The 23,960-nt window shown below is 62.2% G+C and overlaps 1 protein-coding gene across 1 annotated transcript; it reads left to right on the forward strand.

The window, feature by feature from the left end:
- The first annotated feature begins 9,560 nt into the window (after window positions 1-9,560).
- LOC148595004 (ATP synthase F(0) complex subunit C2, mitochondrial-like) lies at window positions 9,561-10,580 on the forward strand. Its single transcript, XM_088522810.1, has 4 exons — window positions 9,561-9,599; window positions 9,892-9,969; window positions 10,138-10,295; window positions 10,382-10,580. Exons 1-4 carry the CDS (start codon window positions 9,561-9,563, stop codon window positions 10,494-10,496), a joined length of 390 nt encoding a protein of 129 aa, XP_088378936.1. The 3' UTR covers window positions 10,497-10,580.
- The last annotated feature ends 13,380 nt before the right edge of the window (window positions 10,581-23,960 follow it).

Raw genomic sequence — 23,960 nt, forward strand, 5'->3', positions numbered from 1 at the left:
AGCGTTGCATGTAAAAAATCCAGGTTTCGTCCTTTTTTTAACATGTGGGAGCTTTTTTTTTTTTTTCCCCCCATCTGCCACCATCATCCAGGGAAGTTTTCCGCTCCCCCCTCCTGGAACGGCGCTTCCCGATCGCTCCCGGCTCCGCTCTCGTTAGCGCCCGGCCTTTGTTAGCGGATCTTCCTGGGGAAATATCCCCCCTTTTTGCTTTTCCAGGGGCTTTAAGGGGCTCCGGAGCTTGGGGGGAGAAATTCCCAACGCCCCTTCCCTCCCCCAGCCGCTTTTATTCCCCCCTTATCCCTCTTTCCCGCCGCCTCGCTTAGGTTTATGGAGCATCTCTGCGGTGCTCATTACCACCAGCTCTGCTCTTTCGGGCTATTTTAAGTATTTTTTTTTATTATTATGGGATTTTATGACCTTTTTTTCTCCCCACTTTTTTTTTTTTCCCAGGTAATACCAAAAAAAAAAAAAAATAGGGGGAGGGGGTGAACAAAAAAGCCCATCCCGGAGCCTGGAGGGAGCCGATATAAAATACAGAACAATTTGTCAGCTCCAACAGGAAATAAAAATGATCTATTGGAGGGATGGAGCCAGCTTCCACCCCCGCCCGCTCCCATCTGCGAGCCTTTCCCTCCCGTTGGCGCAGGGAATTTGCCTTTCCGGGCATATTTGGGATTTTTTTCCGCCTTTTAGGGGGGGATTTTTTTTTCCGATAGGGTTTTATTTCCCCCCTGCATCGGCAATCCGGAGCTGTTGGAAAAGGGGATTGACCGGAGCGGTCCTGTATCCCGATGGGGATAAACTGTCCTTCCCGCCGGCTCACGAGCTTTTCCCAGGATATTTATGGGTTTATTTAGTGGGATAAACCCGTGTCGGGGGTGTCGGGATTGCTGCTTTCGCATCAGCCACAGAAAATGGCATTTTTGTACCCAAAAAGAAAACCCTGCTGCTGCTTTTGGACCCGGCTCAGGCTTCTCCATTACTGAAACACACGGGAAGCGTCGGAAAACATCCCATTCCGGGCCCAAACCCACCGGATTGGGGTTGCAGGTGACAGAAGAGGGGAATAGGAAGCTCCTCCGGGCCATTTTTAGGGGAATAATAATAATAATTAAGAAGTTAATTTTAAGGTAATAGTTCATCAAAAGAGCTCAGGGCACCACAAACCATGGCAATAGTAGCCAAGGCAGCCAGGAAATGTCGGCAACGGGATGGGAAACCCTTTTCCAAGGCTTTTGCCAGGGCGGAATCCGCAGTATCCGCCTGGGAGCGCCCGGGGGGCAGCTTTCCATCCGCGCCGGAGGGATTCCCTGGAAACCGGGGCGAACGGAGCAGCCTCCCACCCTGGATGGAGGAAGAGCTGGGAAAAAAGCCTCCGGAATAGCCACTATCCCGAGGTTTGGGTCTGCCTTTCCCGACGGGAGCGGGGCGCCGGCCCTCACCGTGGCATCGGGCCTGCGGGGCCGCTGGGAGCAGGAGGAAAACAGGGAGAAAGGAGAAAGGGGAGGGGAAAAAAAACAAAAAAGGTTCGGAAAATCCCAAGCTGCGGCGGAGCCGCTTGGGAAGGACAAAGGACGGAGCAGACAAAGCCCCGGCCGACGCGGGCGGCTCTGAGATCCCGGCCCCATCCCTATGGATCCCCCTCCCCGCTCAGCTCCCAAACGGGGTGGTTTTCCAGGGGGAGGGATCCGAAGGGCCGGGATGGGATGCGGAGCATCCCGGAATGCCGCAGTGGTGGTTTCTTGGAAGCGGAGCCGGGGCAGGGAGAGGGCTGCGGGTCAGATGCTCCCGGTGATGGGAGAAATCCCCAAAACACCCCTGGGAACAGCGCATGGATAACGCAGCCGTTCGGAACGGACGGACGGACGAGCGGGACGGACACAAAGGGGTTCCCTGCTCCCCGGCTCCCTGCGGATCCCCCCACCCGATCCCTCTCCCATCCCTTTTCCGTGTCCCTCTCCATCCCTGTCCCCCCGCCCCGGCTCTTCCTCCCCGTCCTCCCTTTTCCCGCACCGGGATGGACGGACACACGGACACACGGACACACGGACACACGGACGGACGGCGGCGCCGCCCCGCATACAAATCGCAGCCTTTTCGCCCCGGCGGCAGAAATGCGGATTTTCTGCTGTTGCCATGGAAACCTCCGCGGCACCGGGGTCTGCAGGGAGCCGCAGCCCGGACGCCTGGGCCCTCGGAGCCTCTTCTGCCCAGGTGGCACCGGGGAAATGGGGTTTCACCCACCCGGCGACGCTTCCCGGTGAATTCCCACCGCATTCCCATGCGGTTGGAGCATCCCCTCCTCTGGCTACCCCTTCCTGAGCATCCGGATGGGATTCGGGGCAGGGAGGAACCTCTGGATCCTGTGGGCGGCAAGGCCGGGGCACAGGGACCCGCTGTCCCCTGCCACCCTCTCCCATCGCATCCCGTCTTATCCCATCCCATCCCGTGTCCCAGCCTCCCTTGCTGTGAGTCACCGTCGCATCCCAACTCATCCCAGTTCATCCCATCCCAATTCACCCCATCCCATCCCTTGGGTCTCCACTCGTCCAGTCTATTTGGTGGCTCCTCATCTCATCCCATGGGTCTCTGCTGATCCCATTCCATGGTTCCTCATTCCATCCCATGGGCCTCCACCCATCCCATCCCATCCCATCCCATCCCATCCCTCACCAGGGACATCCCAGGACCTTCCTCCATGTCTCCTCACTCCATCCCCAGGCACTTCCCACTGCCCATCCCAGACCTTCCTGGGGCTCATCCCACCACCACCAACCACCACCACAAATCCAGGACAGGGGAGGGAAAGAAAACCCTAAATCACGGAAAAACACCCCGATTCCTGCACCCCCATAAATCCCCTCTCTGAACGCGGCAGCCAACGAGCGGGGATGGAAAATGAAGCCGATTCCGGATCGGGGACACCCGGTGGCACCCAGAGCAGGGCCAGCACCATCGTGGGGGGATATTTATGAGCGCGGATGCAGATTCCTCATCGGAGCAGGCGGCATCCGGGAAGAGGGAGCGCGCGGGCGCTGCCTGCAAATGAAGCTGCTCCCCGGAGCGGGTGACAATCCACCCCCAGCCGGGTGACAATACACCCCCAGCCGGGTGACAATCCACCTCCAGCCGGGTGACAATACACCCCCAGCCGGCGTGGGTGACAATCCACCTCCAGCCGGGTGACAATCCTTTTTCTCCCAATCCCGGGTGCAAATCCCCCCCATCCCGGATGCAATCCTTTTTCTCCCAATCCAGGTAACAATCCCTCTCCCGCAGGCACCCCGGGACCTCATCCCGTGCACCCTTGTCCGGTGCGGCCGCACGGACGGAGGGGTCGCCCCAAGGTCCTGCTGCGCAGCCGACGACCTTTCCCTGCTCCTTCCTCCCCCTCCTCTTCCTCGCTCCCCTTTTTTTTTTTTTCCCGTCTTTTTTATGTCCTCCCGCGCGCCGCTGCGGGGATATTATTTTCCGTAGCGCCGTGCTGCAGTGCAGAGAGCAGAGGAGGAAGAAAGAGCCGAGCTGTCACCCCTAACACCTCCAAAACCCCCTTTTCCCCCCTAAAAAATAAGCAAAATTGGTGTTTGCATGCACACGCCCATGCAGGAACACCTATGCACACTCATGCACATGCATGGGTGTGCGTGCACGCTTGCAACACGCTTGCATGCCTGTGCTTGCACGCTTGTGCATGCAACCGATGCACGCACGCCCGTGCATGCTTGTGAGCACGCTTGCAACACGTCTGCACGTTTGCACATGCATGTGCTCGCTTGCACACTTGTGCATGCGATCAGCGCTTGCCTGCATGCGTGCACACCCACGCTTGCACACACACATGCATGCACACGCGTGCACATGCATGCACACGCGTGCACGCTCCGGCTGTTGCTCGGGGGGTGTTTTGGGGGGGTTGGCAGTGCAATTAGTGCTCCCGCGTGTTCGTTAGCGCGCGCGGGGCCGGGAGGGGGGAGCGATGAGTCACCTGCTCTTTACGACGCATCGATTTCCCCATCAATCTTCTTTAGGGCCTCCTAGATCCTCCGCTCGCCGCTGCTTTTCCAAATTGGCATCCGCGCCGGCTCCGCGCGGGGGCTGCGGGGGAGGCGGTCGCCCTGGCAACCGTCGCCATGGAGCCCGCAGCATCCCCCAGGCCTGTTGTCCTTGCCCGGGGTGGGCGGTTGTCCTTGCGCGGCGGTTGTTGTCCTTGCGCGGCGGTTGTTGTCCTTGCGGGGGGGACGTGGCGCGTTCGGGGCTTGCACGCTCGCCCTTGCACGCTGCGTCTTGCACGCTCGCCCTTGCACGGCGCACGCTGTCCTTGCACAGAGGACGTTGCCCTTGCACAGCGGGAATTGCGGTCGCTCAGAGGGTGTTGCGCTTGCACGGGGGGTGTTGCGCTTGCACGGGGGTTATCGCCCTTGCATAGGGGGTCATTGCGCTTGTGCGAGGGTCATTGCACCGGTGCTCTTCATTTTGCACTTGCAGGGGGGGGTTGCTCTCGCACGGGGGTTGTTGCACTTGCACACAGGGTGTTGCACCTGTACGGAGGTTGTTGCACTTGCTTGGTGGGTTTTGCAGCAGAATGGAGGGTGTTACACTCACACGAGGGTTATTACACTCGCGCAGGGGTTGTTGCAGTTGCGCGGGGGTTGTTGCACTCGTGCAGGGGTTGTTGCACTCGCACAGGGGTTGTTGCACAGGGGGTCACCGCATTTGCACAGGGGGTTGTTGCAGTTGCATGGGGGTTGTTGCACAGGGGGTTACCGCATTTGGACAGGGGGTTGTTGCAGTTGCATGGGGGTTGTTGCACTTGCACAGGGGTTGTTGCACAGGGGGTCACCGCATTTGCACAGGGGGTTGTTGCACTTGCACAGGGGTTGTTGCACTTGCCCTCTCCAAGGACATTCTACATGTAAAACCTGACATTGCCACCAAACCGTGTCCCCAGGTCCACAGACCTTGTCCCCCGAGCCCAAGCCGCTGTCCCCAACCTACCATGTGTCTCCAGGTGCCAGTCACCACCCCTCAACCCCAGACACAGCCCCGGGCACAACCCTACAGCTGCCGTCAGAGAACCCCCTCCCAAAGCCCACAACAGTCGGCCCAGCCGGGGCCTCATCCCTTTGCTCACACCCCTCCTGCAGGGAAAGCCAAAGCCCTGAATTCCCGATAAACGGATTCGGGAGCTGCCTCCGGAGCCGCGGCTCCTCTCCCCGGGCTGCCGGAGTAAATCTCCCTCTGCTCTTCCCAGCACGGCCGAAACTCCAATAAATATCTCCATTTCCCGCTGTCCTGCAAGGAAGATCCCATCAGCTTTTAAATGTCAAGCGGAAAGTAAAGTTTGTCATAAAAAAGCCTATAAAATATATATATATATATATAAAATAAATAAATAAAAGGGGATGGAAAATGCTGTGCCGAGCCGGGTGGAGCTGGGCAGCTGGGAGGGACTCGGGATGGGGAAATCTTGGTTTAAATCCCTCTCTCCAGACAAAAAAACGAAATGCTGACTCCTAAATAGAATAATGTAATGTATATATATTAAGATATAAACATATATATATACAGCAGCTTTTTCTGCCCATCCTGATCCTGCTCGGGATCGTCGGCATTGCATCGTTCCTGCTCCTCATTACGGGATCCGACACGGGAACGGGGATTTATGGAACCACATTCCACGCCGGGGCCGGAATGGGGCCTCCAGGTGGATTCTCCGGTGGCTCCTAAGGAGGTTGTGACGGTGGCGGGAGGCCGAGGGGCTGCGCTGGGCATGGACCCCCCATCCAGATGTGCATGGGGGGGGGTCTGTGATCCAGCTGTGCTCGCTGCAAGCTGCCCCCCCCCCGGCTGTTTCCAGATGTGGCGGTGACCTCTCCCATCCAGCTGTGCACGACGGTGACATGGTGACACACACGGCCCCTGGTACAGGTGCGACAGGCTGACACCGGTAAGGTGACACCCGTAAGGATGCACTGACACCCTTAAGGACACAGTGACACCCCTAGGGACATAGTGACACCCCTAGGGACATAGTGACGCGCTGTAGGGACACCGCGACACCCTTAGGGGCACAGAAACACCCTTAGGGACAGTGACACCTCGTAGGGATGCAGCGACACCCTTAAGGACACGGCGACACCCATAAGGAGGTAGTGACACCCGTAGGGACACAGTGACACCCTTAAGGACACACTGTCACCCTTAAGGACACACTGTCACCTCCCACTGCTGCCCCCTCCCGGCCCGGTCCGGTCCTGCGGGCTGGGGGCGGCACCGGACCCGTCTGCGGGTACCGGGGAGGGCGGGTGCGGGTACCGGAACCGACTGCGGGTCCCGGTGTCTGTTTCGGGTCCCGGGTTCCCAATCCCGCCTCGTGTCGCAGTGCGGCTGCCGCCCCTTGGTCCCGGTCCCGGTTCGGGTCCCGGTCCCGGTTCGGGCCCCGCCCCGCAGCCCGGTCACCGGGACGCAGCTCGGGCGGCGCCAGCGGCGCCGGTACCGGGACCCGAACCCGAACCGAGACCGGGAGCCGAACCCGCCCCCAAGGTGAAATCCACCGCGGGGGGGCGGGGGGAAGGAGGAATAATAATAATAATTAAAAGGATTTTAAGCAAAAAAAAAGGAAAACAAAGAAGTGGGGGGGCGTTTTGGGCCGCGGGGGGCGTTTTGGGGGAGAAAAGGGGGTTTTGGGACCCCCCCCCTTGCTCGACCCCCCCCCCCGTCCCCCCATGACGAACGGCCGCGGCTCCCGCGCCGGCTCCTCGCTATTGATTTTCCTTTAATGAAAGTTAATTACGGCCATGATTTAATTAACAGCCGCGCGGCCTTTACGGCTTCCCGCATTAGGGCCATTAATAAGCGGCTCCCGGGAGGCGCTGGGGGGGGGGGGGGGCGCAACCCCCGCTGCGGCACCACGGCCTGCGCCTGTGCGCAACACCCGGCACGCTGGTACAGCCGCCAGCACGCTGGTACAGCGCTCCTGTGTGACCCGCTGTGAAACAACCCCCTGCACAACCCGCTGCACACCTGTACAACCCTCCTGTGTGTCCTGGTGTGAAACAACCCCCTGCACAACCGCACAACACACTCATACAACCCCTTGCACACTGGTACAACCCTCCTGTGTGTCCTGGTGTGAAACAACCCCCTGCACAACCGCACAACACACTCGCACACCCACACAACCCTCCTGTGTGTCCCGGTGTGAAGCAACCCCCTGCACAACCGCACAACACACTCGTACAACCCCTTGCACACCTGTACAACCCTCCTATGTGTCCTGGTGTGAAACAACCCCCTGCACAACCGCACAACACACTCGAACAACCCCTTGCACACCTGTACAACCCTCCTGTGTGTCCTGGTGTGAAACAACCCCCTGCACAACCGCACAACACACTCGAACAACCCCTTGCACACCTGTACAACCCTCCTGTGTGTCCTGGTGTGAAACAACCCCCTGCACACTTGGACAATCCCTTGCACACCTGTACAACCCTCCTGTGTGTCCCGGTGTGAAACAACCCCCTGCACAACCGCACAACACACTCGTACAACCCCTTGCACACTGGTACAACCCTCCTGTGTGTCCTGGTGTGAAACAACCCCCTGCACACTTGGACAATCCCTTGCACACCTGTACAACCCTCCTGTGTGTCCTGGTGTGAAACAACCCCCTGCACAACCGCACAACACACTCGCACACCCACACAACCCTCCTGTGTGTCCCGGTGCGAAACAACCCCCTGCACAACCGCACAACACACTGCACAACACACTCGTACAACCCCTTGCACATCGGTACAACCCTCCTGTGTGTCCTGGTGTGAAACAACCCCCTGCACAATCGCACAGCACACTCGTACAACCCCTTGCACACCGGTACAACCCTCCTGTGTGACCCGGGGTGAAACCCCCTGCACAACCCGCTGCACACCTGTACAACCCTCCTGTGTGTCCTGGTGTGAAACAACCCTCTGCACAACCCACTCGTACAACCCCTTGCACATCAGTACAACCCTCCTGTGTGACCCGGTGTGAAACCCCCTGCACAATCGCACAACACACTGCACAACCGCACAACACACTCATACAACCCCTTGCACACCCGCACAACCCTCCTGCGTGTCCCGGTGTGAAACAACCCCCTGCACAACCGCACAACCCCCTGCACACTCGAACAACCCCTCGCACACCCGCACAACCCTCCTGCGTGTCCCGGTGTGAAACAACCCCCTGCACAACCGCACAACCCCCTGCACACTCGAACAACCCCTCGCACACCCGCACAACCCTCCTGCGTGTCCCGGTGTGAAACAACCCCCTGCACAACCGCACAACCCCCTGCACACTCGTACAACCCCTCGCACACCCGCACAACCCTCCTGCGTGTCCCGGTGTGAAACAACCCCCTGCACAACCGCACAACCCCCTGCACACTCGAACAACCCCTCGCACACCCGCACAACCCTCCTGCGTGTCCCGGTGTGAAACAACCCCCTGCACAACCGCACAACCCCCTGCACACTCGAACAACCCCTCGCACACCCGTACAACCCTCCTGCGTGTCCCGGTGTGAAACAACCCCCTGCACACTCATGTACAACCCCTCGCACACCCGCACCCTCCCGCGCACCCCGGTGTGACACAGCAACCGCACGCGCTCACACAACCCTGCAACAACCCACGGGGCACAACCGCACGCCGCCTGTAGGCTCCCTCCCCCCGCACAACCGCAGGGCTGGGTGACACAACAGCCCCGTACACCCGCACAGGAGGCCGGTGATGGCGGGTAACGAAGGGCCCAGGCGTCCGGGCAACCCCCCCGCCCCCGGCGCACGCCACAAGATGGCGCCGGCCGCGCCGCTGCCTCCCGCCAGGCCCCGCCCCCTCCCCCGAGGCCCCGCCCCCTAGCGCGGCCCCGCCCCGCGGCGCCGGCGCCCCGCCCGCAGGGGGCGCCGCGGGGCGGCGGCGCTCCGGGCAGCGGCACCGCCTCCTCTCGCTGGTGCTTCCGGCCCTCCCGGCGGCGGCGCTTCCGGGCGCGCCTGCGCACTCGGCCCCGCCGCGACCTGCCCGCCGCGCCAGGTGGGGGGGGGGGGGGCGGCTCGGGGACACCGGGGACGCGGGAGGGGGCAGAGACCCCCCCCGGGGGGGGGAGGGGGGAAGCAGAGACCCCCCCTGGGGCCGGGGTTCCCTTTTGGGGCGGGAATAACCCCCCCCCCGTTGGGATGGGGGGGCTGAAACACCCCCTTGTGGGGGGAACAGCCCCTTTTGGGGGGGGGGGGGAGGGAGGGCCCCCCCATCGGAATGGGGGAGGGGAAAGAGACCCCCCCCCCTTCCCAAGCGCTGGGAAGACCCATGGGAAAAACCCCATGGAAAGGGGGGGGGAGGAAACGCCCCCCCCCATTGGGAGAAAAGCCCCTGCGCGGGGGGGAGGGGCTGACCCCCCCCCCGGGGACCCGGTGACAGCCCCAAGGTCCCCAAGGGCTCACGGAGACCCTGACCCCCCCCTCCCCCCCGGTCTGTCCTGCAGCCCCGTCCCCTGCGTGCGCCCCCCCCCCGCCATGTTGGCCTGCGCCAAGGTCGTCACCGCTCCCGCGCTCGTGAGTACCGCGAATCCCGGCCGGAATCCCGGGCATCCGCGGAGCCGGGAGGGGACACGGGGGACGCTGCGGAGACACCCGGAGCCGGGAGGGGACACGGGGGACGGGGGACGCTGCGGAGCCACCCGGAGCCGCCGGTTACTCCTTCCCCCCCTGCGGTGCCGGGATGGACAGCGGGATCCCGGAGCGCGAGCCGGGATCCGCCGCGATGGCAGCGGGTGGCACCCGGGGGTCCCCTTGGTGGCACCCGGGGGTCCCCTTGGTGGCACCGGTGACGCCGTCGTCCCCGCAGGTGCGGACGAGCTCGTGGCTGCTGTGCCGGCCCCTCGCTGCCGCCGCGCTGAGCAGCCCCGCGGCCCGGATAGAGCAGGTAACGTTCCCGCTTCCCGCCGGGAAGCTCCCGGCACCGGCCTGGGGACAGGGAATGGGTTGTTCCCTGCCCTCGGAGTCAAGGAGCAGAGTCCAGCGCTTCCCTTAGGGGACACGGAGGCATCCGCTCCGTCCCGGCCGCTTCTCCCACATTCCCGCTCCTCTCCAGAGCCCGCTGGGCTGCCGGAGCATCCGGAGCAGCGCCGCGTGCCGGGACATCGACACGGCCGCCAAGTTCATCGGCGCCGGCGCCGCCACCGTGGGGGTGGCCGGCTCCGGCGCCGGCATCGGCACCGTCTTCGGCAGCCTCATCATCGGCTACGCCAGGTCGGGGGGAGCCCAGTGGGACCAGGCCGGGCTGGGAGCGTCCGGATCCGGCTGCATCCCGCTGAGCCGTCCCCCTCTTCCCGCAGGAATCCGTCCCTTAAACAGCAGCTTTTCTCCTACGCCATCCTGGGCTTCGCCCTCTCCGAGGCCATGGGGCTCTTCTGCCTCATGGTGGCCTTCCTCATCCTCTTCGCCATGTGACGGAGCCGTCCCGACGGAGCCGGGAATGCCGGCCGGGGAGCGGAGAGCTGGCGGGAAGGGAATAAAAACGGTTTGAAAATGGGATTTCCTCTGCGCTTGTTCTTTGCAGCTCCGTGACAGGGAGCTGTGGGGATCCTGGGGAGCCGTGGGATCCCTGGGGATCCTTGGGAGTCTTGGGATCCCAGGGAACTGTGCAGATCCCTTGGAGCCATGGGGATCCTTTGGAGCCATGTGGGATCCCAGGGAACCGTGTGGCTCCCTTGGAATTGTGTGGGATCCTTTGGAGCCAGGGGGATCCCTCGGAGCCGCGGGGATCCCATGGAACCGCAGGGATCCCATGGAACCGCGGGGATCCCATGGAACCGCAGGGATCCCATGGAACCGCGGGGATCGCAGGGGTCCTGTCTGGTGTCAGGAGCTTCCCAAGCCCCTTCCCAGCACTCAGCTGAGGACACAGTCGGTGCCGCCAGCAGCGGGTCGGATCTTTGGAGCTTCCGCCCCGGAATGCGGCCCGGAGGCGGCAGGGGGAGCGGAGAAGGGGGCCTTGTTCAATCCGACGGGCCGGAGCTGTTTGGATCGGCACAGCGCTCCCCATCCTGCCCTGTATCCCTGGATTCGGGAGACTCTGCCGAGGGTGCCATGGAATGGGGGGGTGGCCCTGGCATCGGGGATCCTTGGCGTGGGAGCACCGTGTCCTCATGCCCGCGGTGTCCCCTGGTGTGAGGGGGCTGGTTTGGGGGTGTGAGGGGTGTCCCGGTGTCGGGGTGTCCCCACGTCAGGGTGTCCCCACGTCAGGGTGTCCCGTTGTCCCGGAGGAGGGCGCTGTTCCCGGTGTCCCCGTGTCGGGGCCTCCCCGTTTCACGCTGCCGCCGGGCCCGGCCGCGGGGGACGCGATGTCCCCCGGGGACCCTGTCCCCAAGATTGGGGGGGGGGGGGGCGGCCATTCCCTGTCCCCCCCGGAGGTCTCCCTGTCCTCCCCAGGGGGCGTGGCCACCTCCGCCACGCCCCCTCCTCGCCTAGGCCACGCCCCCCGCGCCGCAGGGATATAAGGTGGGGGGGTGGAAGTAGGAAGGTCTCGCGAGAGTCTCGCGCGCGGCGGGGGGGGCGGGGCCCGCAGGGGAGGAGGAGCAGGGCGGGGGGGCGGAGGGAGCCCCAGCGCGAGACGCGGGCGGCGCGAGGCGGCGGCGGCGGAGGAGGAGGAGGCGGCCCGGCCCGACCCGGCCCTCCGGTAAGCGGCGGGGCCCGGGGGCCGCGGCGGGGCCGCCCTGGGCCGAGCGGCGGGGACGGAGCGAGGCGGGGGGAGGCGGCGGCGGGAGCAGGGGGGGGAGCGCGGAGCCCCCCCCCACCCCAAACTCTGCCCGAGTTTTCGTGAGGCGGTCGCGGCTCCGGCCCCGCCCCGTCCTGCGCCTGAGTGACGGCGCCGCGCAGCCAATCGGCTCGCCGCTCGCGCCTGAGTGGCGGGTGGAACGGCCAATGGCGGCGCGGGGTGGGTGTGGGGGGTGCCGCGTTATGGGCACGCCCCTCGTGGTGGGCGGGGCTGTTGGGGGCACCGAGGGGGCCCGGGCGGTGCCGGGGGGGGGGGGAGGGGGGACAGGGGAATTGGGGGCTCCGTTATGGGGCGGGGGGGGGGGGGCATCTTGGGGGTGTCGAGGGGGTGGGAGCGGGGGGGGGGCGGGGTAGAGGCCCGGGGGGGGGACCCGGAGGAGGAGGCCGCGGTGGGGGCCGGGGGGGGTCCTGGCTGGGGGGGGGCTCAAGGGGCTGCAGTTTGGGGGGACCCCGGGGGCAGAGACGGGGGCTGGGGGGGCCTGGGTCGTTATGGGGCCCGGGGGGGGCAGGGAGGGGTTAGAGGGGACATGGGGACATCCTGGGGGACACGGGGGACAGTCCCTTGTGTTGGGGGGGGGGCTTGGCCTCGGCCCCCTCCCGAGGGCCTCGGAGCCTCTGGAACAGCCGGAATTCGGGAACGGAGCGCGGGGGGACGGGGCTCCCGCTCGGAAGCTTCGCGGCGGCTTTTCCTTAATTAAGGAAAAAGGGATGGGGCGACGCGTGTGTGATGGGGAGAGCCCCCTGCTCCGCTCGCTCCCATGGGCCGCTTCCCCGTGTCCCGGCGATCCGTTTCTTTGGGAAACGGTCCCCCTTTTCCCTGTGGAGAACACAGAAGCGTCGCCAACGCTTTGCCGGACTTTGGGATTTATCCCGTCGTGTCGCGGTGCTTTTGGGGCCTGCCCGTTCCCTTGCAAACTGTTTAAGTGTAGTTGTCACCAAAACGCCGTCGTTTCAGCATAGGAATTCGGCGTTTCTGGACCGCTGCCCTCGTTAAAACAGCTCCGGGGTTGGGTTTGTTTTGGGACAGGTTAACTGTGTTTAAACACGGAGGAGAAACTCGTGCGGGATAAACGGAGCGGATTCCAGTCTGGAAAACGCGTCGGGTCGACGTCCTTGCTCTGTGTTTCCTTCAAGCCCAGGACGGTGCTCGCCCTTGGTGGCACAGTCTGGGGATCCATCTCGTTCTCTTAGCGCAATGAAAACCAAACACTAAATAAATGGAATTGCTGGAAGCTGCCGGCCGGGAATCCGCATGGAAGCTCCGTGTTATTTCTGCTCCATCTGGAAACGGAGACGCGGGAGCTATTTTAGACACCGACAGGCTCCAGTGCTTTGAGAACCCCTTTAAATACACCACAAGTTGCCTTCATTTTCCTGCCATTCCTCTGGTTATTCCTAATTGTAGCTTCCTTTGGCACTTCCAGCAACTGCACGGAATTGTCGCGTCCACCTTCCCGCGTGGCCAAACTCCGCGCCTGGTTATTTTAATCGTTCCCTGTAAGTCGATCCCTCCAGCTGCTTAACTCCTTTTTCCTGAGTGCCTTCCAATCTGCCGATATTGGGATCCCGGATGGTTTGGAGCCGGCGCTGCTCGGATCCGGGCCGGCCGGGACGCCGTCTCCTTGGATTGTGAGGAGGGAAAAGCTCTTTGCGAGCGAGAGAAGCCTCCTCCTCACAACCTTAACTCTTTAAGCAGGCTCAAAGTCTAAAACTTCCATTTCTTTTCCTTGCATGTTGCCGTTTTCCCAATGTTTCTTATTTTTCCACCCTTCCCACCGCGTGCGTTTAGCGCTCTGATTTTTCTCGGCCCAATTCACGGAGGTTTTGGCCCAAATTGGTCTTCCCATTTGCGCCCTGCAGCCCCTGTGCTGGAAGTTGAGCCGCTCTGGGGACGTTTAGGTTGATTTTGGCCTCTTTTAGGTCGGTTTTTGGGCCATGGGACGGTGTTTTCCTCACCGAGTTAGCTCGGAAGCGGCGCGAATCCCGCTGCGGCCGGGACTGCGCGGATGCGGAACACGGATTCACCGCGTTGAGCCGATTAGCGCCGTCGCTTCTGGTAACCGGCGACTTCGTTTTCGAGGCGTCCGGTTGTGAATCCAAACGGAACCGGCTTGGGAAGGAATCCCCCTTCCCTATCACTTATCCCATGGAAGCTGCTTTGTCTCCAGCGCGCAGGTCTCCGTCCCCGCTCCAAGGGATCAGGAGCCTCCGGACCCGCCTCTTGTGGGGCCAACATTTTAATTCCCTTTTAATGACTTCCTAACCCGTGCCCGTGCAGCCGCGTCCCAGCCGGAGCGCCGGGATGGACTCGGGATCGGATGGATTCTCCGCCGCTCCTTAGCCTGGCGCTCGGTTTCCTTTATCCTTCCGACTTCCTTGGACCTATATTATTACTTTTTAAGCTTCCTAGTGCCTCAACATGAGGCCAAGCTGCTCTTTTGCCAACCCCGTAGTGCCCAGCTCCGATACTTATGTTTGGGAGGGCTCCAGCGCTGGTAGAAAATGTCTATTTTTGTAGCGGCCCTTCAGTTCTGGCAACTTGTTGCTTCCTGTAACTGCATTGATTTTTTCCCCCGTTTTGCAGCAATTCCCTTTCTCCTCGTCGCTCCGAGGGAGCAGCCGATACAATGGGCGAACGTTGAGCGCCGGAGCCGCCAACAAAAGTCCCGGCCGCCCTCGGGAAGCCGGAGCGCCGCTGGATACGGAGGTGTGTGGGGAGCTGCCTATGGAGGCGCCAACAAAAGGGCCTTTCTGTGCGCCAGGGTTTGGGTGTCACCGGCCGTCGCGTCACCGCGTTTGTCACCTCTCGCTGCGCCTGGCGGCCGTCCCTGTCACTCGGCCGGGTGGCCTCATCCGCGATCCAAAGGGTGCATATCCCATGGGATTGACCCCCGGGGGCCGTAGGGGGCTGTTCACCCATCCTGCTGCTCCCTCCCTCCTTCCGCCTGATCCGGGAGGATTTCCCGCGTTTTCCTGCCGTTGAACTCCCCGGTCCTGCTTGGTCTCTCCCCATCCACCTGGCTGGATGCGCCGCTGTCGGTTCCGTATGGAATTTTCCGTGTCGCAGGGCTGCGCCGGCTGTTCCTTTGGGATTGACTCCCTGCCCTGACCGCGGCTGTTCCCGGCGTGTGCCTGACGGCGCTGCGGGCTGATCCGGCGGGATTCCCTTGGCTTCCCTGCGCTTCCTTGGATCCACACGTGGGTTTTCCTCGGCTCGCCTTGCGCCGTCGCTGCCGTCCGGGAGCGTGGGCCGCCCTTCCCGCTGGATCCGGCACATCCCGGTAACACGGAGCCGCCCGGGAAGAGCCTTTTCCCCCCGGGGAGGATGCACCCCGGAGCGTTGCTCCCGGCGGATAGCGGCCGCTTCCGGAGCTTTCCCGCTCGCGTGCTCAGCGAGAGCCTTTCCAGGCCTGCTTGGCAGCGCCCTCCCTCTGGATGCCGTTGTTCCCATAAAAAAAAAGGGAAAGAAAAGGCCGCCTTTCACGAAGTTTAATATCCGAAGGACTTGGCTGGCCGGGACTTGGCAGCGCTGGGAAGCAGCAGCACCCGGCGAGCCCGGCCCCGTGCGACCGCCTTAACCGTTTCTGCACCAAACGGCCCCAAACGGCCCGTTCCCCCCGCGGGAGGAGCCTTGCCCCGTTTCTGTGAGTTTCAACCCAAAAGCGGGATGGAAGGAGAGGATCCGAGCGCGGAGCGTTGCGGACAGCCCCGCTGCGCCCCGGGAACGCGGAAGCGGCCGCGTTCCCCAAGGAGGTGCCGGTTTCTTGCGTGGGAATGGGAATGGGGAAGCCCAGATCCCACCTCAATCCCATTGGGAGCCTCTCCGTGGCAAACGCGCCGCGTTTGTCCAAGGAGCAGCCCTGCTCATCCGTCCGGATCCGCGCAGGGAACGGGATGGAACGGGAGGGATTTTTTCCCTTCTCGGCCTGATCCCGTGTTTGTTGGCAGCGTTTTTGGGAGCACTGGAAACGTGGGCGTTGATTCGGCTCCGTTCGGAGCGGCGCCGGATGCATCGTTCGACCCCATCCCTTCCCGCTTTTCCATATGGAAACCTCTGCTTTTAACGCATACGGAATTTACGGTTTATAAGTGCTGAGGATGCCCGTTTTGACTTATGCAAACTGCATATAGGGAGTTATCACCCCGTTCACCACTAAAATACAGTCGCTGCGAGGGGGAAGGCAGCCCTAGCTAAACAACCCGCAATAAAGCAGCGGCTTTCGAGGCATTCCGTAGATTTGGAATATTTCTTACTCCCCTCTGATTTTAGGGCTCGCATATCAAATAATGACGCCGTAAAGCGCGTGTGCCTCTGAATGCTGAATAAATAAAAATGCCCACGTGCGGTGTAAATAATAACAGGTGGGACCAAATATTTTTACTTTATGGGCGCGCGCGCCTGACAGCCTCATGCCTTTCCTTCCCCTATCCCGCTGGTGCTATTCCCGTTATTTTAACTCGCTCGCGGTAGCTTTATCCATAGGTAACTCCTGCCCTGGGCTCCGCGCAGCCTTCGCTTTGATATTGAAATATTCCCAGCTTTGCCTTAGGCTCCCCCGTCCCATTGCCTAAAGGGTTGTTTTTTTCCTCTTTATTTTCCTATTTCCCTCTCATTGAAATGCGGGCTCCTAAGTGCCTAAATAATTTCAGAAAATGGGCCTTTGGTTTCTGGGTCACTTTGGCGTTTCCCAAGTCAAAATAACGAATTCTCCGAGGTTTGTCACGACTTCCTCACAATTATCTCCGCTCAGGAAGAACCAGCGGGTCCCTGAGGTTGTTCTCCCTTCCTTAGGCGGGAATTATCTCCCTGTGCTGTCGGAGATGCCTTTTTGTGTGTGTTTTCCCTGCTGTGAAGGAGCGGATAACCGGGATGGACGGATCGCGCTAGCCGGGATGGACGGATCGCGCTAGCCGGGATGGATGGACCACGCTAACGAGGGAATGCCGGGCGGCCCGGGAGCGGCAGCGCCGACGTCCCGTGGCCGCTCCAGCCCCTTCGGCAGCGTCCGCCGCGGAAACTCCGGCTTCATGGAAGCAGGAAAGCCCAAGGAGAGCCCAAGGTGCCGGCCCCGGCCTCGCTGGGAAGCGCGCGGCCTCCGGGAGGTCGTCCCATTTCGGGGGTTCGTCCCGTTTCGGGAGCCTCCAGGGGGTCGTCCCGTTTCGGGGGGGTCGTCCCGTTTTGGGGGAGCCTCCAGGGGGTCATCCCATTTTGGGGGAGCCTCGGGAGGTCATCCCGTTTCGGGGGAGCCTCTGGGGGGTCGTCCCGTTTCGGGAGCCTCCGGAGGTCGTCCCATTTCGGTGCGCTCCCGAGCAGTCCATTGGTGTTGGGCTGTGATCTGGGGCTGCCTGTTGCCCGCCTGTTGTTGCTCGGTGTCCCGGCGAGGCCGTGTGTGTCCGGGGGCCCTTGTGCCTTCCCACGGTCCCTGTGTCCTCCTGGACAGTCCGGTCCCCCGCGGAGCCCCCGGTGTCCCCGGGAGCTGCCGTGACCTGGGGACGGTCCTGGCCCGGTTCAGCCCGGGTTTCCTTGTGTGCATCGAGGGCTGCCGGGCCCTTTGGGCAGGCGCCTCCTCCCGTTCGGAATGCCGTCCTCGGCACCTCCTTGCCGTGTCGGAGCGCGTTCCCGAAGCCCCGGTTGTGCTGGGAGCAGCAGCTGCTTCTCTCCCGGGAATCTGGAGAAGGAGGAGGAGGCAGGGAGACGGAACCGGAGCTCCTGGTGCCTTGAAAACACCGGATCCAACCAGGGAGATGTCCGCGTTTTGGATGGGATGCGGGAGCAGAGGGACCCACTCGAGAGCGCCGAGTCGCGGAGCGCTCGGCCGTCGCATCCCGGCGTTCCCAGCCTGTCCTGCGCTGGAACGGGAGCCTCATCCCTGCCGCCAGCTCCGTCCTGGAATAGGTCATAACTTCCTTTATAAATAGTTTTGGGGGGCAAATTTTGTGCCTGGGGGTTCGGGTGGCAACGGCCACGGCTTGAGGGATGGTGGCCCTCCGTGGTGGACCTGTTCTCACCCTTACAAAGGGGAACACGGGGCATCTTGGAGACTCCCTGCGGATCCGGGAGCTTCCCAACAACCTCGGGGAGGATCCGGCGCCTTGGCTGAACACCCAGACGCGCACAGGCGGCCGCCGGGTGTTGTGCTTCCCCGTCACCCCGCGCCGGGGGTTCACCCGTAACGACCTGTTCAACACCCCGTGCCTGCTGCAGATGCACCCCGCGCCGCGCGCTCGCCAACATTCCCGTTTGCACAGTCGGATTTGCTTCGTCGGCGTACGGAGCAGCAGGGCGTTGCGCCCCGGACGCGGCGTTCGCAGTGGCGGCTCCGGGAATTCTTTCCCGGGTGCCGATTTTGCACTTTCTTGCAGCGCTTTCTCCTCGGTGCAGAGCAGCCGTTCGCCCTCCTGCCCTCAGAACCAAACCTGGGACTAACGAACGGTGTGCGGAGCTCCCTCTGGAAAACCTGCAGGATTTGGGATGCGTCTCCATGGATAATCCTCGGAGAGGTGGAAATGCAGGGAGATGGGGGCTCCCAGGGCGCTGAACAGGCTGTTCCGTGCGTCCCCGCGGGCGCCTCACGTAGCTGGATGTTCCCGATCGGAACGAGGCGCCAGCTGCGATTTGGAACGCGCCCACGAGCAGCTCGGGCACTCGGATCTGGGAAGCCTGCGCATTCCCGTGGCTTTTTATGGAAAACTCGGCCCGTTGCGTTTGCTCCTCCTCGGGATGGCTCACGGCGCTTTGGAGCAGCACCAGCCCTGGGTGCCCCTCCGGGAGCTCCGATCCCGGCGGATCCGGCGTGCTGGATATTCATTCCAGTGGGCAGGAAGCTGGAGGCCGGAGCTGTTACGGGCTGCCCGGAGCGGAATAATGCGGCGCCTTTCCTGGAACGGCCTCGGAGCAGCGCACTTCCTTCCTCGCATTTTAGTGGGAAACCTCCTGCTATTCCTGAGAGCCCGGGGGAGGAAGCGCCTTCTACTTCCTTCTTTTTTGGGCAGCAGGGAAGAAGTGGCCGTGGCCGTGGGGCTTTCCCTCAAAAAAGGCCGGTTTGTCCCTATCCGGCTGCAGCGACCTTCTGTATCCCATTCCCACCAGGATTGGCCCATCTTTCCCAGCCTCGGGGCTCGCGGCCCGGCTCCGCTCCTCGGATCCAGCCGTGGAAAACGGAGCCGGATCCTGGCACCGGCAGCGAGGCCAAGCGCGGCTTTTTGGGCCTCCCCTCCCCTTGGTGTAAAATAATCCCGGTTTTTGGAGTCTTTTGTCAAAAACTCCCTGATTTTCCCCGCTTTGCGGCGGGGTTGTCGTGAGGACGGTCCCGTTTGCTGCTCCCGCTGCCAGGGAAACACTGGGATTTGGTGCGGACGCGGCTGCTCCGCTGCCCTGCTCCCACCCTGGCTCTGCCTCCGCTGCTTTCCTCTCCAAAGGGTCCGGAATTCCCACCAAGCGCCGTTTGGGAAAGGAGAACGGCTCGGTGCAGCCTGTACGCACAACCGGTGTATGGAAAAAGGCCGATCCGAGCTGCTTTTCCTGCTCTCGGCAAGACGAGGAGCTCTGCCTGCATCCCGGAGAACGCGAAAATCCTGGAGCCCTTCGTGGGGGCCTGCGGAGCTCCGGGAATTGGCCTTTTTCCAGGTAGGCCGCAAATCCGAGGGGAGAGAAACCACCATGGGAGCCTGGAACCTTTTCCTGGAATCCGGCAAGTAAGGAATCCATGGATAAACTGGTGCACGAGCGGGCGGGATGGAGCCTCCCTCGTGCTGCGGCTCCCCGTGCTCCTCCGGGAGCAAATCCAGGCCGAGCGCTCCGGTTCCTGCTCCGGCTCCAGCCCATTTTCCTGCGGTCAAATTAACGAGGGTTTGTGCTGCCGATGGACGGGAACGAGCCGGGAACGCGGGAGCGCTCCCGAGGCATTCCGGGCCCGTCCCGCGGGACGCGGACGCGCGGCGGGCACGGAGCATTCCTGCCATTACAATAGGCCCAGGCAAGTACAATAGAGCCTTATTTTTAGCGCGTGTTTTCCCGAGGAACTCGATCCCCTGCCGCCCGGGAACGTCCTTCCCTCTGTGCCGACGTCGGAAGGGGCTGGACAGGGATTCGGGGCTGGAGGAGCCGTCGGGATGGCCGCGGAGGCAGCCGGATCCATCGGCCTCCTCGGAGGGGAGGAAGGAGCATCCGGCTGTTGCGCTCCCGGCGCTCCAGGCGTTCCCAAGGGCTGGCTCACGTTGGCACGGCCCCGCCGGGCACTCGGCTTCCAGGCCTCGGGAACGCGTCCGGAACGCGTCCTGGAGCGGGGCTGGAAAAGCGCCGTGACAACAGCGCAACAAACAGCCCCAGCGCCTGTTGGCGGGCGCCTGTCGCCCGAAACACTCGTTTGCCAAAGGGCGGCCGTGTCCAACGGCACCAAAGCGCCAGGAAACGGGATCGTGGCGCCAGGCGGGTGTTGCTGCTGCAAAACGGGGTTTGCCCCATGGTTTCCGACAGGCTTTGGGAATTCTCGTCCTCCGGAAGGCGCCTGGACGCGGCTCTGCAGAGCTCCTCGTGCCTCCCGGCTCCGCTCCCGTTTCCAAATGGAAGTTCTTCCAAACGGGCTCCGGGGGGTCCCGGCGGAGCCCTGTGCAGGAGCCGCTGGAACGCGGCAGATCCCATCGGAGGGACCCGCAATGTGGCCCCTGGAGCCCGTCTAGACAGGGATAACGGCCTCGGCTCCGTCTTAACGAGCCAGTTAACGTGCGCTGCGGATTACGGAGCGGCGTGCCGGGAAAGGAGCAGCTGGGCTGCCTCGGGAATGGGAATATCCACAGAGGAGCGAGCTCGGGAATAACGGCAGCGCTGCGGAGCGGGAAGCAAGAGCAGCAGCCGCCGGGTAACGAGAACAGGGAAGAGAGGGGAAAATTCCCACTCTCATCCCACACCGCAGCCTTGTCCCCTCCGGAAGGCCTCCCCGGTGTCAATCCCGGGGGAATTTGCCTTCTCCTGCATCACCGAGGGCAAATCCAGGTCCCAGCTCCAGCCCGGGACGGGTTTTCCGTCCAGGAGCCGCTCCGGGAGGGTTTTGCTGTGCTGCGAGTTGTGCTAATTTGATTATTTTGATTTGTTGGCGGCTTTTCCTTCTGAATTCTCCCGGCTCCTCACGGGCCGTTCCCCCGCGCGCTTCAGGGAGGTCTGCAGCCCCGCTTAGTTATTAAATCCGATATTATTTCGGGTTATTCCGCTATGGATCCGCAGCGCGCTTGGCACGCGGCTCGGCCTTTCCAGAGCTTTAAAATCCACCAAACTGGGGCTGAAAAGAGGGAATTTGAGCAAGTAACGGGCCCCAAAGCAATGCCTTGTTGTTACTCGGGGCCTCGTCGAAGCTCTGCTCTGCGCGAGGCCTCGGGCTGCCCCAACAATCTCCCAAAATCCCGAGTTTTAGCATTTATGGAGGTCGCTTTTGGCTTTGGGAATGCGTGCAGGGCTTCCCAGGAGGAGCCGAGCTAAGGAAGGGATTTGGGGCTGCTCGCGGAGCCGGAATCCGGAATGTCCGGGTGCGTCGCGGATCCTCTCCACGTAGCCATTGGATTCCTTGGTCCCTGTGAATAGAGACGGAGGGAACGCCGGGAAGAAGCGTCCTAGGGGAAGCAGCGGCGCTGGAAAACCGCGGTGCCGGCCTCGGAGCGCCGCTCCGCCCGGGAGCCGATGCTGGACGAAGGCCGCGCTTCCCGACGGATAGGGATCCACGGCAAAGCTGAGCTGGGCTGCGCTTCCTGGGTGCGCTTCCCTGCGTGCTCCGGAGGAGGTGATCCTGAATCCGATCCCGGAATTCCTGCCCTTAAATGAGCCGCACACGATCCAAGGGGCGCCTGGATGGGGGCGCAACACCCTCCCCTGCTTTGGTGTGTATCCCTACGGAGAACCTGTGCATTATTCCCATGCACATACAGCATCCATGAGGGAAGAGGCACGGATACACGCGGACCCGGGCACCGGGTTCATCCTGCTCCCCAGGACTCTCTTCCCAGGTTTCCCGAGTTCGGGAGCGCGCTCCGGCCATCCGTCTGCGTCCCCTCGCCGTCTCCAACGCGCTAAAACTCATCAAAACGGTGAAATACCGGCCCGCGGCCGCAGGAAGAGGAATGGGAATGCGCTCCCCGTATCCAATCATCTGCTTATCCGGCCCGTTCTTAAGAAGAGGATTTATTGAAGCAATTTATCCTGCCTAAATGTGGTATAAATCTGGGCACACGTATGTACGGAGCGGTCGTATTCCGGAGTGAACGAGCAGCTAAATCTTCCTCTAAAGAACGAGCGAATCCTCCTGACACCTCGCGAGACCAAGGGAAGCGGGGCCTTTCCGGCGAGCTGCTCCCGGGTTTTTTAATGGATCCGCTTGTTATGCAGCACGGGAGCCGGAGCGGAGCGCCGCCGGCTTTTCCGCGTTGTTTTCCCGCTCCCGTTGTGCCGTCGGCATCGCGGCGGCCTGGCCGCATCCCTAGAGGCAGCGGGAGCGGAGGGACCCCCAAGGATTCCATGGCGGGAAGGACAACCCGCTGCTCCCGTGACCCTGGGAAGGATCCACGTGGAGAAGCCCGGGTTATCCAATGGAAATGGATCCGTTTCTGTCTGTTGAAAAACCCGGGTGATCTAATGGAAATGGATCCGTTTCTGTCTGTTGAAAAACCCGGGTGATCCAATGGAAATGGATCCATTTCTGTCCGTGGAGAAGCCCGGGTGATCCAATGGAAATGGATCCGTTTCTGTCCGTGGAGAAGCCCGGGTGATCCAATGGAAGTCGATCCATTCTGTCTGTGGAAATGCCTGGGTGTTTGGATCCGTTCTGTCTGTGGAAAAGCCCAGGGTGATCCAATGGGAATGGATCCATTTCTATCTGTGGAAAAACCTGGGTGATCCAATGGAAATGGATCCATTTGTGTCCGTGGAGAAGCCCGGGTGATCCAATGGAAGTGGATCCATTTCTGTCCGTGGAAAAGCCCAGGTGATCCAATGGAAGTGGATCCATTTGTATCCATGGAGAAGCCTGGGTGATCCAACGGAAGCGGATCCATTTGTGTCCGTGGAAAAGCCCAGGGTGATCCAACGGAAGCGGATCCATTTGTGTCCGTGGAGAAGCCCAGGGGATCCAATGGAAATGGATCCATTTCTATCTGTGGAGAAGCCCAGGGGATCCAATGGAAATGGATCCATTTCTATCTGTGGAGAAGCCCGGCTGATCCAACGGAAGCGGATCCATTTGTATCCGTGGGGAATCCCGGATGATCCGTTGGAAGCGGATCCGTTTGTATCCGTGGGGAATCCCGGGTGTTTGGGTGCTCCTCGCGCCCCGGTGCCGGGTTGGCTTTGGCGGAAGCGTCCGTGGGAGTCGTGGGACTTGGAGCCGGCCCTGGAGCTCCGCGTCGGGAGCCCCTTCCTCACGGAAGCGCTTCCCGCCGGCCCCGCGCGGGATTTGGGGCCTTTCTGGGCATTTTCAGAGCCGACTTCAAACCTTGGTGGCCCCAGCTCCCTTCGGAGCCCTTTCCGCAGCATCCCAGGCGCCCGAGGAGAATTCCAGGCTCTTTCCGCGTGCTTTCCTTGCTGCCTTGGAGGATCCGGAAGAGGATCCGTCCCCTGCGGAAGGGGAGAGCAGCCTGTGGCCGATCATCCCGGGAAGAGACGCGCTCGGTCCTCTCATCTCCAAGATTCCCGCTTGGAAGCTGCGGGTGGACGCGCAGGAGGAAATCCAGCCGTAACCCGGCTTCCGGAGCTGCTCCTGCCTTTTCCTTGCCGGAGAGGAGCCGGCAGCCGCTTTCCTCGGAGTTTTGGGCCGGCATCGTGTTATTCCGCAGCCGGACCGGCTCACGGGGAGGCACTTTCCCCTCCGTTGGAGCCCCTTTAGGGAAAGCCCCATTTCCTGCATTAAGGAACACCTGGATCCCACCCTGGGAACAGGGCAGTGTGCGCTGCCGGCGTTGGAATACCGGGAGCGCCGGGAAGAGGCGCTGCGCACGGCACCGGGGCGGCTGCCTTATTGCAGCTTTCCAAAATCCCCCTGGAAAAACCCAAATCCCGGGGGCTGGGAGCACCATTTCTCGCATTGGAGCTCGACTTTATTTACTCTTATATTTTATTAATAAGAGCAGCTTTGCTTGCAGCGCGCCGGGCCGCCGTGT

Source organism: Tinamus guttatus, unplaced genomic scaffold (genome assembly GCF_059628265.1).
Source record: "Tinamus guttatus ecotype Peru unplaced genomic scaffold, ASM5962826v1 Tinamus_guttatus_pri_ptg000166l, whole genome shotgun sequence".
Taxonomy (NCBI): Eukaryota; Metazoa; Chordata; class Aves; order Tinamiformes; family Tinamidae; genus Tinamus; species Tinamus guttatus.

Excerpts from the sequence above, each read along its gene's own strand:
- LOC148595004 (XM_088522810.1), top strand. The coding sequence starts at position 9,561 with ATGTTGGCCTGCGCCAAGGTCGTCACCGCTCCCGCGCTC. Across the intron at positions 9,600-9,891 it reads TCGTCACCGCTCCCGCGCTC|GTGCGGACGAGCTCGTGGCT; the intron begins GTGAGTACCGCG and ends TCGTCCCCGCAG. Across the intron at positions 10,296-10,381 it reads CTCATCATCGGCTACGCCAG|GAATCCGTCCCTTAAACAGC; the intron begins GTCGGGGGGAGC and ends CTCTTCCCGCAG.